The sequence below is a fragment of the Podarcis filfolensis genome (genome assembly GCF_964270895.1).
Source record: "Podarcis filfolensis genome assembly, chromosome: 2".
NCBI lineage: Eukaryota > Metazoa > Chordata > Lepidosauria > Squamata > Lacertidae > Podarcis > Podarcis filfolensis.
In genome coordinates this window covers 21,120,536-21,135,068 of record NC_139605.1, presented here as the reverse complement: position 1 = coordinate 21,135,068, position 14,533 = coordinate 21,120,536, and the positions used below count along the sequence as shown (strand labels likewise).

At 43.2% G+C, this 14,533-nt stretch overlaps 1 protein-coding gene across 6 annotated transcripts; it reads right to left on the bottom strand.

The window, feature by feature from the left end:
* Positions 1–7,082: 7,082 nt before the first annotated feature.
* LOC310757268 (ribonuclease P protein subunit p14-like) lies at positions 7,083–12,025 on the bottom strand. 6 transcript variants are annotated; one of them, XM_083602567.1, is made up of 6 exons: positions 11,881–12,025; positions 11,313–11,420; positions 11,111–11,195; positions 10,695–10,771; positions 9,317–9,395; positions 7,083–8,152 (listed from the first exon to the last, which is right to left on the bottom strand). In XM_083602567.1, the coding sequence occupies exons 2-6, from the start codon at positions 11,402–11,404 to the stop codon at positions 8,096–8,098; spliced, it is 390 nt and encodes a 129-aa protein (XP_083458693.1). In that variant the 5' UTR covers positions 11,405–11,420; positions 11,881–12,025; the 3' UTR covers positions 7,083–8,095. The 6 variants fall into 6 exon arrangements, with proteins under 6 accessions (XP_083458693.1, XP_083458694.1, XP_083458696.1 ...); XM_083602568.1 differs by having other exon boundaries at positions 11,819–12,000; XM_083602570.1 differs by having other exon boundaries at positions 11,313–11,413; positions 11,877–11,976.
* Between the last annotated feature and the right edge of the window lie 2,508 nt (positions 12,026–14,533).

The following is a 14,533-nucleotide window of genomic DNA, read 5'->3' as shown; positions in this document are numbered from 1 at the left end:
AGCCCGCCCCTTTCCCAGAAACCGCATCGGATCCGGTGCTACGACGCCGGTTGTTAGGGTTCGCTGCTATTTAAACAACCCCATCCACAATGGAAACGGCCTCCCTCGCTGGAAGGCTCTCCTTCCTCGGAGGCTTTCCCAGTTGGATGGCCGTCTGCCAGGCAGTGGCGAATTTAATAATAATAATAATAATAATAATAATAATAATAATAATAATACTTTTATTTGTATCCCGGCCGAGACCGGGCTCAGGGCAGCTAGCATCAAATATAAACATGGATATAAAATCAAACAATAATTAAATCACCTCTTAAAAACAAGTCAGGATAAAATTAAAATCTGAATTAGATGGCTTTCCGCAGGGTTTGGGTTGGGACCAGTAAATGCTCAAGTTAAAGAAGCTATAGCTTAGGGCCCCACTCTCTTGGGGGCCCCAAAAAATTTAAATGGGGGAAAAAATGTGTTTCTAAAGGAAGTTTTGTTACTGCCAAATGCTAATGTGTTTGCATTCTTTTGTTATGAATAAAAATCATTTTAAGTTAGAGCTTAATAATTATTTCACTATTAATATACTTCTTAATTGTATTTCAATATTAATATACTTCTTGTATTTCAGTTCAACAATTACTTTGATAAAATACATGTTATGTGCAAATGGCTTTAGATACCTATTACGTCCATAAATTACCATATAGCGGATATTCAACACAAGAAACATTGACAATTTGTTGTTGACAAAGGACAGCTGGACATATAATGGGCCCCATTACCTTCAGTAGCTTTAGGGCCTCATCAAACCTAAATCCGGCCCTGCTGCCAGGGATGCTTTCATTGAAAGTCCTGCATTGCATGGGGGATGGACTAGATGGCCCCTCGGGGTCCCTTGCAAATCTACAATTCTATGATTCTATGACAAAGACAATATCTGCAGCAGATTAGGGATCGGCCAGTTTATTATGGCCTAAGCTTTGGTGGGTTTCATCAGCTGAAGTACCGGCCTCATTTGGGGGCAACTGGGCAACTAGGAAACACTGGCAACACCGACAAGTGGGAAACACTGGCCTGCGAGCGCTTGCAATTGGAGAACAACCTTTACCAAAGGTGTCATGGGCTTTGAAGACACTCAAACTCAGGATGCAAGGGAGAAACGCGCTAAGAGGAAGGCACGCTTGGCAAACCCTCACCATGATCAACTCCCATCTGGAAACCTATGTCCCCACTGTGGAAGGACGTGTGGATCCAGAATTGGCCTCCGCAGTCACTTACGGACTCACTGTTAAGACCGTGTTTGTGGAAGACAATCTTACTCGGCTATGAGTGATCGCCAAAGAAGAAGATGCCCATGGTTGCAGAGGGAAGAACTTGTAAGTTGTGGAGTCAAGAGTCAAATGGTGATGAAATGCGCACATATATATCTGGGACAACTCAATTAAAGCTTAAGTGGATGCAGGATGAAGCATGATGACCACTCACCACAGCAGTAATGAACGGTAGATGGAAATTATCCCAGCACTGCTGGGTGGAGACCAGGGTTCAAATTGCCACTCACTGCCTTTCAGCCTAATCCAGGGGTCAGCAAGCTTTTTCAGCAGGGGGCCGGTCCACTGTCCCTCAGACCTTGTGGGGGGCCAGACTATATTTTTTGGGGGGGGGAATGAACAAAGTCCTATGCCCCACAAATAAGCCAGAGATGCATTTTAAATAAAAGGACACACTCTACTCATGTAAAAACACGCTGATTTCCAGACTGTCTGCGGGCCGGATTTAGAAGGCAATTGGGCCGCATCCGGCCCCTAGTTTGCCTACCCATGGCCTAATCTATCTCCAAGGAGGTCAAATGAGGACGTGGGGGGAGGAGAAGGAACCATGTACACTACCTTGAGCTGCTTGGAAGAAAAGGTCAGATATAAACACAAAATATAATAATAGTAATTAATTCACAAACTCTTGTGGGTCAAAACAAAAAAATTTTTTTCTTCCAGTAGCACCTTAAAGACCAACTAAGTTAGTTCTTGGTATGAGCTTTCGTGTGCATGCACACTTCTTCACACTTGGTATCTGAAGAAGTGTGCATGCACACGAAAGCTCATACCAAGAATTAACTTAGTTGGTCTTTAAGGTGCTACTGGAAGAAAAAAAAATTTTTGTTTTGACTATGGCAGACCAACACGGCTACCTATCTGTAACTGGTCTTGTGGGTCAGGAAACCATAGTCTCTGTTCATGCCCAGATGGGTTGAATCAAACATCTGAATGCTTTTGTTTACATTAAGTGCTCTCTACTTCTAGTGTAGCCAATATGGTGCCCTCTAGGTAGAACCGCAGTGTCCACTCTTCCCTGAACACTGGCCATGCTGGTTGAGACGGGAGCTGGAATCCAGTAACATGTTGACAACCCCTGCTTACCAGTGCAATTCACTACTATTATGCACCATGGACGTGCAGGAGACTTAACAACAAGTGAATTATATTGATTGCATCAACTATAAGCTAATATATAACAAACTTAGTTTTTAATATTGCTGATTTAAAATTTTTGCACTGCCTGTCCTGGGACTCTTGAGTGAAAAGTCAGCCAATAGTCTCAGAAATAAGTAAGTCAGGGGCTTATCACTATCCTATTATTACACAATGGGGGAAATGATGTACTGAAACCCGAACCATTTTCCCTCCCCCTGCTTGCCCCCCTTCCTTTCACTGCTGTTGCCAAACCTGTTTTGTGGTATGGAAGGCCCTGGGAGCAGTTAATGTGTTGGGCAGTGCTCCCAGCCAAAGCTGAAGAGGCTGCGCACTTGGCAGCAGTGAGCTGAAGGAACTCTAGGAAACAGAAACCGTGAACTAAAACTTGAGAGACAGTGAAAGCGAAAGAGCACGCCAGGCACTCCTGTCTTTCACTGCCTCCCGCAGTTTGGTCAAACTCATGCTGGTAGCTTCGAGAACAAACGCTTATTTGACGGCCAGTGCACCATAGCGGTTAGAGCATGGGTAGGCAAACTAAGGCCTGAGGTCTGGATCCGGCCCAATCGCCTTCTCAATCCGGCCCATGGACAGTCCGGGAATCAGTGTGTTTTTACATGAGTAGAATGTGTCCTTTTATTTAAAATGCATCTCTGGGTTATTTGTGGGGCATAGGAATTCCCCCCCCCCCAAATATATATAGTCCGGCCCCCCACAAGGTCTGAGGGACAGTGGACTGGCCCCCTGCTGAAAAAGTTTGCTGACCCCTGGGTTAGAGGGTTGGGCTAGGACCTGCAAGGCAAGGGTTCAAATCACCACTCAGCCATGAAGCTCATTGGGTGACCTTGAACCACTCACCGTCTTTCCACCTAACCTACCTCATAGGGTTGTTGTGAGGGTAGCACAGTGGACAACCATGTATACCACCTGAAGCTCCTTGGAGGAAAAGTACAGTAGTGGGATTTAATCACCACCACCCCCAGTGAAATGTTATCCTCCTAACTGTGTTTCTTGCCCTCATCTAAGCCTTGACAGAACACCTCTAACCCTCACCTCAGTGATGTAGCTTCCGCCTGGCAAAGGGGCCTGCTGCTTCCTCAAGCCACAAACACAAGTTCCCTTTGCATGAAATGGGCTGCCTCTCCCAAGTACTCCCCACAGATCAGGCTATAGCCCTGGATTAGGGGTAGCTTACATGGTGCCCTCCAGTTGATTTTGGACTACAACTCCCATCATGCTGGCTAGGGCTGATGGGGATTGTAATCTAGCAGTATCTGGAAGGCACCACACCTTAGCTACCCATGGCTTAAGCCAGGCTTCCTCAAACTCGGCCCTCCAGATGTTGTGAGACTACAATTCCCATCATCCCTGACCACTGGTCCTGCTAGCTAGGGATCATGGGAGTTGTAGGCCAGAAGCATCCGGAAGGCCGAGTTTGAGGAACCCTGGCTTAGGCAGTCAATCCTCCAACTCTGCCATGTGACAAGCACTCGAGAACATAAAGCATGTGCCTAAGAGCAATTTCAGACTGTGGAGGTGGCAGGCTGGCATTCGCAATTTGCATTTTTCTTTTATTAGGTCATGCGGAGTGGCGCTTTGCATCTCTTACTGCAGTCAGGCAATGGAGGGCAGTTGACACCTCTCAAAAATAGGGCGAGATGCAAAAGTTCTACTCCATACATTATTTATTTAAACAAAGTTTATGCAGGAAGGTGTGAGTGGCACCTTTTATTTTATTACTATTTTTCTTTCTCTCTGAATCTCCAGCTAGTCAAAGCTCCCTACTGAGATGAATCAACAGACTACTTTACAAAGGTTCACCGTCTTTTCAGCTGGGAAAAGTGAAACATGCTTGTGTCAGGCCAGACCACATGGTCTTTTCCTTCTCGCTCTTTCATTCACTATCCTTTTTACACACAAAAATGAAAGAGGCTATTCAGAAGTGAACAGGACGCAAGAAGCCCCGTGCCACAATAACTTTGAAGTGTGTGCATATTAGACATCCACACAGCTTTGATCAAAATCTTTAAAAGATGCTCTGGGGAGTCAGAGGATCCATAATGCCATGAAGCGTAATTTTAATGTATCCTTGTACTTCACCAACACACCATTGCACAGATCCGATGAAATCTGGCAAACAGAATTCCTCTCTCCGTTACTCCCTAGATAACGGGTCTAAAAAGCAATACCCCTTACTGGATGAACCACAGTATGTGAAACAAATTTCTCCTCAAGGAGGAGTTGTTGTGTTTTGCAGCCATTTAAAACCTAAGTTGACATATTGACCAAATAAACTAGGAATGCAGATTTTTCAGTCGTGCTGGTAAGCTTATGTTTTAAACTCCCGTCTTTCGCCCCAGGCCACAATCCTACAAACATCGCTGAGGAAACGCAAACCATTTAAGGCCACCATTTTAATGAATGCTAGCTCTACAACTTTTAAGAATATAGTGTTTCAAAAAGAGAACAATTGTGCTGAATGGAATTGTTTCAGGGGAAGATAATGCTTTCCACTCAAAACATCTTTTTGTGAAAGTTGCGATCTCAGGACGTAATGTTTTCCACATGCCCTAGCTTTATGACTAAAGCCCAAAGCATCCCACACATCTTAAGAAGAGTACACATTACTTTACGCTTTGGAAATAATGGTAAAGCATTTAATGAACCCAAGTTAATAATAGCCAGCTTAACATTGCCGCTTGTCAGTTTAAAAATATCCAAATTACTTTTTGGCAGTCAGCAAAACTAGTTTGCCGTATTTGATATGGTCAGTCGTCCAGGAAACTAACACTTCTCTATATTCATCCTGTTTAGTTAACAACCTGAAGTACCCATAAATATTCTGGAGGGAACTGATTTCTGCAGGAAGGTGTTAACTTATAAATTCTACCCTCCCTGGAATTAACAAGCATTTAAATTATGAACAGGCAGCTCTGCCTTGACCCCAACTCTTATGGGTCCAGGGATGGGAAGGGATGGTTGTCTGATCTCTTTACCAACACAGGGGGAGAAGTTCCCACAAATGAAAAGAAGAGACAAGACAATGACTCAAGTTGTCTTTCTCACTCACACACAAGTGCTGGTTTTGACCAGATGGCCATGCAGGAGAAAAACAAGACAGCTCCAGGATATGGAGAACCTAGGAGCATGTAACCAGAGTCATCTTGAACTTAGCAGAGTAGCTTGAAACAAGCAATTTTTAAAAAATAAAAAAAATGTAGGCACTGAGCCTGCTCTGTATTGCAAGCCAAACCCTAAAAAAAGGAAACCACTCGCTATTGTTTTACACATCAGCTGAAACTTGTTTTGGCAAGCCCACCCAGTCATATGATTTAGGGGTTGTTGTTTTTACTAAAAGGCAATTTCTTTCAAAAGAAAAAAAAATGCTTCATAGGTTTTACTGGTTTTATCTGTTTAATTGGGGGTTTAAGCATTTTTTAATTTTTTAATAGATTTGCATATTTTATTAAATTTACCAGCTGCTTTTTACCAGGGTAACTAAAAGCAACTTATGATACATAAAGCAAAAGCAAAAAAAATTCATACACTGAGATTGGATGTCCATCGAGCCAGCCAGGCACGACGACACAACAGGCAAAGTTCAAGTGCTCTAACAAAGGCCCTCAAAACAAGCAAAAGTCTAGTATGACAAACTGGAGTGAAGCAAAAAATCAAATGAAACAAAAGAAAAAGAAGCGGATTCTAACGATGATCACAATCTTTGGTTTGCTCTCTGTTGGAGCTTTGATATGATTTAAGATCTTTCGATACTCCAACCCTTTCTTAGGTTTGTGCCCTGTATGAATTCTTTGATGCGAAGTAAGGTTGTTGCCACTCTGACTGAAGCTTTTCCCACACTCGAAGCAACTATAAGGTTCGTCCCCTGTGAATTCGTTGGTGCAAGAGCTTTGAGTGAAGTTCTTGCTGCACTCCCATGTGCATGGCCAGGATTTATGGGGGGGGGGGACATTTATTGGGGAGGAGCTGAGCTATTTGCAACACAATTGGCCACTTAATTATTTTTTATGCACTTAATTATGTACTTGCTGGGGGGGGCAGCTTGCCACTTGCCCCCCCCCAGCTACGCCTCTTTCCCATCACTTACTATGAACGCCTCCCTCATTCTCTTATCATAGCAATGGCACCCACCAGAGAGGTGCTGGAACTGAGCTCTGGCAAGTTCTTGCTGAGAAAAAGCCCTGGAGAGAACCACAGGGAAACCAACAACAGCCATTTTTCTGTAGGCCAATAGTACTTGTTGCCCACGAAGGCATGTGGACTTCTGAAAAACAGATCTTTAAAAAAATAAACATTTAATCAGCAATAGTTAAAAGGAAATCAGACACATGTAACTTGTGCGTGTGTGGACAGGCTTGTCTATAAACAAGCAATAGGCAGCAGAAAGAGCTCAGTGAAGGCACCTGTCAAATGTCAACAGGCGGGGAGTTCCAACAACTAAGTGCAGCCTGTACTAAAATACCCATTTCTTACAAGCGCAGAACAAGTATTAGGTAGCACCTGTCAGAGTGCCAGTTCTGTGAATCAAAGTGGTCGAGTGAATATATATAGGGTAAAGGAATCCTGCATTTTGCTTTGGGCATGATGGGAATAGGTAGCAATAGACCATTTATAAGTAATTATTTTTATTTGGGGGGGGGGGAGGAACCCACCAAACTATGCACTGGAATACAAGAGAATGATTTTTTTTATATAATGGGATCTGTGCTTTATTAAAGTTTATGAACCCATTACCAGGAAAAGCCCGTTCTGAACAACAAACGGTCCAAAGGAATCCAAACCAGCCACGTTCACAAACCACGGAAGTGTAGGTGGGAATGCTGCACTGGTGCAGGAAATCTGCATTTAGCTCTCTGTTCTGAGCCATGGTGGGATAAAACAAAACACCAACAATTACAGATATAGATAAGTATAAGATGTACTCTGTGTATCATTAAGCAGTTGCATTAATGTACCCAGTTGGCATTGTCTTGAAAATTATTTAAATGTATGTCCACGCAAACTATTCATGGCCTCAGCTACAATAATATACTGCAACTTGGGGTCAGATCTGAGATTTCTGATGGTCTGGCACCATGACTTTAACGGTGCCTTCCATCACTGTTTTCCCACTTTCTGCAACAGTACAGGAGACGGAAATATAAGCAAGACATCTCTTCAGTTTCTTCACTTCCGCTGCAGCTAAGACCTCTTCTCCGACATATAACGGGGATGGGAAATGAATTTCCTGAGAAAGAAAAACGCAGCCATGCCCAGGCATCTTAGTGCCCAGAACAGCAGAGATGAGCCCGTTGATCAGAACACCGTGGACAACTCTCCTGCCAAATCTTGAGCTCTCCGCATAGTCTTCGTCCAGATGCAATGGGTTTGTGTCTCCCGTTAACTTCGAAAAGGTAACAACATCCTCCTGCGTAAATGTCTTGGTTAATTCTGCCTTGTCTCCGACTTGTATGTGCAAATGATGAACAGAGGGTTGAGCAAGTGGAATGGCAACATCTGGCCGTGCTGGGAAAGTGCGTTGGAATCTCACACATAGAAATCTGCATTTCAGCCATGCTACCTGCATCTTAAGACACCTCTGGCTTTTCACAAGCTCGAGTCAAGTTGCCTTTTCGGTTTATTTAATCCAGCACCAGTTCTCTGCTGTTCCCAGCTAACGCAAGAAGAAACGGAGAAGTCTAGAAAGGAGAACAAACAGGAACATGCATTTCAAATTCCTCCTGCGGAAAGCGAAATGTGAGTAACTTGTGACAACAGAATGGAAGTTGATTAATCTTCTTGGAAACCAGATTTAATAAAATATAAGTCTAGGAGGTGAGGGTGAAGTGGGCATTTCAATGACAGTGAGAGGGCAGGAACTCTCAGGTCTGTAGCCACAAACAGTCACTTTTACATGCTGATGACAGCCTATATAATTATTTGGTATTCAGAAGAGGGCCAAGGACAATGGGGGGTGTTCTTGCAAAAATAAAATCACAACATGATATATCAGATCAGTAGCCACAGAAGTGAACATTCGGAGTGAGCAGCTTCTAAGCAAGTTTGACAAGGTTTTTTTTACGCATTTGTTATTTAAATTTCTATTCCACCTTTCAGCACTAGGCAACTGCAAGGACAAAAAAAATATGATGGGGGAAAGTCACCTCCTCAGAACACACAGAATAGCTTACTTTTCTAAACAATCCCATATTGAAAAGAAATGGTCTTTTACCAACATGAATACCACAGTACGGTACATAGATTTCCACGATCTGGAAGCTCCAGGGCAACAACCAAGAATATTTGATAAACAATGGAATTAAGGCATAAACTTTGATCAGCCAGTTATAATGAGGAGACTGAAGTGTGGCTAGCCAAGTAGTGTGAAAGAGAATTCTGATCGATTAGTATTAACCAATGATCCAAATACTTCATCGATTACTCCATTCATCCAGAAAGCCGTGTTTTAGCTAGCTGGGACTATTAACCGCAGAGGAAAATCAAAGCAGGTGTGGGACTTAAAATGAATTTTAATCTCTTCGCTATGAAAAAGCAACCATATGGGTTCCAAATTCCTTACTTGATGTATTTATTGTAAGCTACTTTTGGTTTTTCAAGAGAAATTCAGAAAATAAGACGAATTAACTACAATTTGCTATGTGTGTACTACAAACCAATACTGAAATAAGACTTCTGTGACTGGATATCACATAACATCTTTTGGCAGCAATTTTTTATCCATCTGGGAGTAACCACCATTGCACTCAAAGGGACATACTCCCATGTAAGTCCTGAAAGAAATGACCTTTCTGTTAAGGCAGGTTTATAACCTGGGATCAGATTGCTTGCATCTTAACTCTTACCTGTATCACCCTAAAAGCACACTTTCTGTTCTGATATGAACCAAACAGCGTCAGAGCACTCCACAGCTTTGCGAGGCCACTGTTCAAACGACAGAATTAGAGACATTCTTGCTCACATAAAACAAGTGCCAACACAACATGACAGAAAAGGCTAAGGACAAATATTAAGATTTCAGTCTCATTCATTGAGAGGCAAGATCCACAGTTCTGTGTTGTTGGAATTTTTAAACACACCTTTCCACGCACAAATTTAGTGAAAATTTCCTCTTTTTTTAGTAGAATGCAGAGAACACCTTGCACAGGATTGGTATGTGATTGCCAGAAACCCGTTTGACTATTACCAAGTAACTCAAATCAAGTTTTTTGGTTAACATTGTGCAGGCCTGGTGCTGCTATTTCATACAGTGGTACCTTGGTTCACAAACTTAATCCATTCTGGAAGTTCGTTCCAAAACCAAAATATTAATGTTTGATGTCTTATGGTATTTTAATATTTTGTTTGAGTGGCTGGGGAAGCCCAGAAAAATGGGTGAGATATAAATAATAATAAATTATTTATGATGATGATGATGATGATTATTATTATTATTATAAAACCAAGGCGAGCTTTCCCATAGAAAGTAATGCAAAATGGATTAATCTGTTCCAGACTTTTAAAAACAACCCCTAAAACAGCAATTTAACATGAATTTTACTACCTAACGAGACCACTGATCCCTAAAATGAAAGCAATAAACAATGTACTGCAGTCACACAATCAATCAATCAGTAGTTGAACTGGGTTCCACACAGTCACAAAAACAGCTGCAGAAACAGACAGACCTCAGCGTGACACTCAAAATGGAAGCGTGGCACTCAGATCGGAAGTGTAACACTGAAAACGGAGCACATTCGGCTTCCGAAAAAGGTTTGCAAACTGGAACACTTACTTCCGGGTTTGCAGTGTTTGGGTTCCAAGTTGTTTCCACACCAAAGCGTTTGAGAACCAAGGTACCACTGTACTGGCATCTTGAAATTGGCAGTATTTTTCCAACCCTGAACTTGCAGGAATGACGAGGAAATTACACCTTCACCACCATTAAGTAACACTCCTACACCAAAGCAACAACAATGCTACATAGAGGCAACTCCCCACAAGCACAACCATGGAAGCAAGCACCATTTTTTGCCACCAGAAGAGGGTGAGAGGGAAGGGCTTTTGCATGTCCTGCTGATGTGCACAGTTCCTCAGAACGCAACCCCTGTGTAAATGAGGAGTTGCCTGTACCAACCAAGCTTGTGACATCTACTTTAAACATAAAGAGCACCCCCTTCATTTTAGAGAGCCTTGTTTTCACCCAATAGTGCTTGCTAAAGATGTATATTCAAAGTTCCTTACGCATTAGGTACTCTGAGTACTGCAGACAATGTTTCTTCCTCATATGTCAGCACATCGACAAGCAAAGCGGCACCAACCTAAAAAGAAAAGATATTACGTTGTTACTAAGAAGCAGAAAGAGACTTTGCAAAATGAAGTTGCTGAATATTCATATTTTACATCGCTTCCTCTCTTCATAGTCTTCTCTTGTTAGGACTGCAATGTTTCACCTTTTTAAGTTGGGAGAAACAGCTGCCTGTTCTCACCTAGTTTTAAAAGCATAAAGACAAACAGTGCATATCTGTACCCCTTCAGACGCCATCTTTCCTCTATTCAGTGGATCCAAATAAACAAGGGGATATTTACATATACATAATTTGGAAACTGGAGAAATGCCGTCTCCAAATAATGACAGTCAACATAAACAACAAACATACCTCACCATGCAGCCGTTTCAGAGCAGAGATGATAAGTTGTTTGAATTCAACAGCATTTAGGCTAAAGTCAGCTTCCTGAAGCTCCCTGAAATGTAAGTTAGCAATAAGTCTTATTTGAAAACCCTATTGATCAACAAAAGAATACGCCACACAAAATCCTTCCAAGGCGAAGGGGCAAAAGGGAAAAAAGGCATGAACTTACAAATGGATCTTTAGATAGTGGTATTCAGAAGCATTCTTGAGAACTATTCTTTTATAGGAAGATGGCTTGTTGCCCTCTCCAAATTCAGTCATTTTGGTAAGCTGACGTCTAAAAGAAGAAATAGACACTTAATGCACATCAAGTCCTACACTGGAAATTCCACAAATTAGGGCCCCACTCTCTTGGCCGCCCACCCCAAAAATCACTATTAATATACTTCTTCATAATTGTATTTCGGTTCAACAATTACTTTGATAAAATACATAAAATGGCTTTAGTTACCTATGAGGTCCAAAAATTACCATAAAGCAGCGGCAATTTGTTGTTGACAAAGGACAGCTGGACATATAACAGGCCCCATTACCTTCAGTAGCTTTAGGGCCTCATCAAACCTAAATCCGCCCGGTATATAAATTCAATAAAAATGAATGAATGAATGAATTTTCCCGCAAGTTAAGTGGAGCCAGCGTTGAAGTCAACCTACGAAATATGCATCGGATGCGTACAGGAGCCGGCCAAGGCTGCCACGAGAGTTTCTTCGACGGAGCCCTGCGACGGGTAAACCTACCGACAACCGTCCTGCAGCGAACCAGGCGCCACATGCCTCCCGCACGCGCCTTTCTTTTCGGGACAACACACAGAACGATGCACAGAGTGGGGGAGAAACAACCGGACGGAACTTCCGCCGGCCAATGATGGAGCCCCGTATCTTCCGTTCTGGCCAATGGCGGATGCGCAAAGTCGTCAGGAGCTCCGCCCCGCGCGTAGGCCGGCGGCCCAATGGGCTGATCGATCATGGAAGCACTCGGAGCACTCGGGAGAAGAGAGGGCGGGGGAATAATCAGAGTCGGCGGGGCGGTTTGGAACGCTTGGTAGCCAATAGGATCAAAAGCTCTATGCTTCGGAGGCGGGGGGGTGTCTCCCTTAAGTTACTGGACCTAGCGCGCCTGCGTCAAAGGGCGTTCGAATGGGGCTGCTTTGTAGAGCGCTGCTGCGCTGTCGCGGAGGCTGAGAGCTGGGGAAGGGGGACGGGCAGCGAGCGGCGAGCGGCGCTTGCCTTGCTGTGGGGACGGAGTGCAAAATGAGTCGCGAAGCCTTTTTTCCCCACCCCCATGCCGCTTTTGCTTTTAATCCAGGGAAAGCTTACAGTCAAAGCAAATGGGCATAGGATGCCGCGCTTTGCTGCCATTCTTAGTCACAAGCAGGCACCACTGTGCTCAGTGAGGCTTACTCACGAGTAAGCGTGCAGCGTTTTTCGGGAGCCCTCCCGTGAGTTACACCAATGCCTTTTGTTGTGGTTTTTTTTTCCTGCTGAGTCTGTTACTTCCCCATATCTACATGGGTGGAGGGGAAAAAACATCATTTTTAAAAATCATTCCCTTTGCAAAATTCTCCACTTGGGCATGAAGTTTGGATGGGTGGTCTTGCACCTCTCAGCCCAGTCTACCTCACAGGGTTGTTGTGCGTACTATTACTCAGTGCTTTTTTTCCTGGGGGGACGCAGGGGTACGCATACCCCTAAACATTTTGTGAATCTTAAGTTTGGTCTCATTGAGGGGCGGTATTTCAATATGAGTAGGAAAATGAGAGTACCCCTAAACATTTTTTTTAGAAAAAAGCTCTGCTATTACTACTATTATTTATCAAATTTCTATGCTGCCCTTCATCAGAGGACGACGGTGATTTGCAGTATAAAACACAAAAATATATTCCATAAAATAAAATAAGTTACCCGTCGCCCCAGTTTAAAAGTTCGTAGATTGTTTAATTAACCAAAGACCTGGGAGAAAAGGGATGTTTGCCTCCCTAAGGATGCCTAAAGATTTAATGAAGGCACCAGATGAGTTCCTGGGGAGAGCAGGGAGCCACCTCAGAAAAGGCCTGTTCTCATGTTGCCGCCCTCTGGGTACACAAATGAATGCTTCTGATGATGGCTACAGGGTCTGGGTCGGTTCATATGGGGGGAGGCATTCTTGAGGCATTGTGGTCCAATTTATAGGCAAGGAGGAGGGGAACCATGTACGCCAGCTTGAGCTCCTTGGAGGAAAAAAGGTAGGATATAAATGCAATTTAAATAAATGAATAAACCTTCCTGCAAGCAAATCAGGATGAATGCTCAATAAATAGCCAACAGCGTCTAATCATCATCATCATCATCATTTTATTTGAAATAAATAAAAAAATTGTCCAGTAGCACCTTAGAGACCAACTAAGGTGCTACTGGACAATTTTTTTATTTTTTTATTTATTTTGACTGCATCAGACCAATACGACTACCTACCTGAATCTAGAATCATTTTATTTGTATGCATCCCCAGATCCCAGCTATGGCCCAAATTAAATCTGACATTGCAGGACAAATGACTCCTCTTTCTTATAAAAGCCCTGTACAATGGAACCAAACTGCAGGTCCGATGTAGTCGGCAGGGACAGTTATCGAACAGTATCAAGATGACGGGGGGGGGTGAGACAGGGATGCATTATGGCCCCCACACTGTTCTGCCTATTCTTAAGCGACCTAGAAGCGAGCCTAATGGACCCAGATGGACACCTTCCAAAAATAGGAATGAGAAAGACCCCCTTGTTGTTATATGTGGATGATGCGGCCATCATTTCATGTTCCAGACCGGGTTTGAAATATCTGCTGAGGAAGTTTTCTGATTACTGTTTTGAAAATGGCTTATCCACTGATTATGAAAAATCAAAAATTTTAGTATTCGAAAGAAGCTTCTCCTGGTTTAAATGGGTGCTGAATGACCATAACCTTGAAGAGATTAAATACTTCAGTTTTCTAGGGCTCACATTCCATCATACAAGATCTTGGAAGCACCACTGGCAAACCTCCCTTCAAAAGGCAGAGATCACAAAGCTAGCCATACTCAGATTCTTTTTCACAAAGGGCGGCAAGTATATTCCAGCAGCCTTAAGGGTTTTCAACGCAAAATCCGTTTCCCAATTCCTGTACACTGCAAATGTCTGGCATAATGGGGACCTGCCTAAGCTAGACGGCTTTCAGGCAAAATTTCTACAACCTCTGCTGCAGGCACCCAACTGTGTCCCCAACTCTATATTTCTGTTAGAAGCTGGTGAATGCCCAATTTCAACTAAAGCATGGTGGGCTGCCCTAAAACATTGGCTCAGGATTGCAGTGTTTGATATAGGGAAGGGTTTGTATCAGCACCTGACCAATGATGAGTTTGTCAGCAATTGGCAGAAAACCA

Excerpts from the sequence above, each read along its gene's own strand:
- LOC310757268 (XM_083602565.1), bottom strand. The coding sequence starts at position 8,040 with ATGCAGGTAGCATGGCTGAAATGCAGATTTCTATGTGTGAGATTCCAA.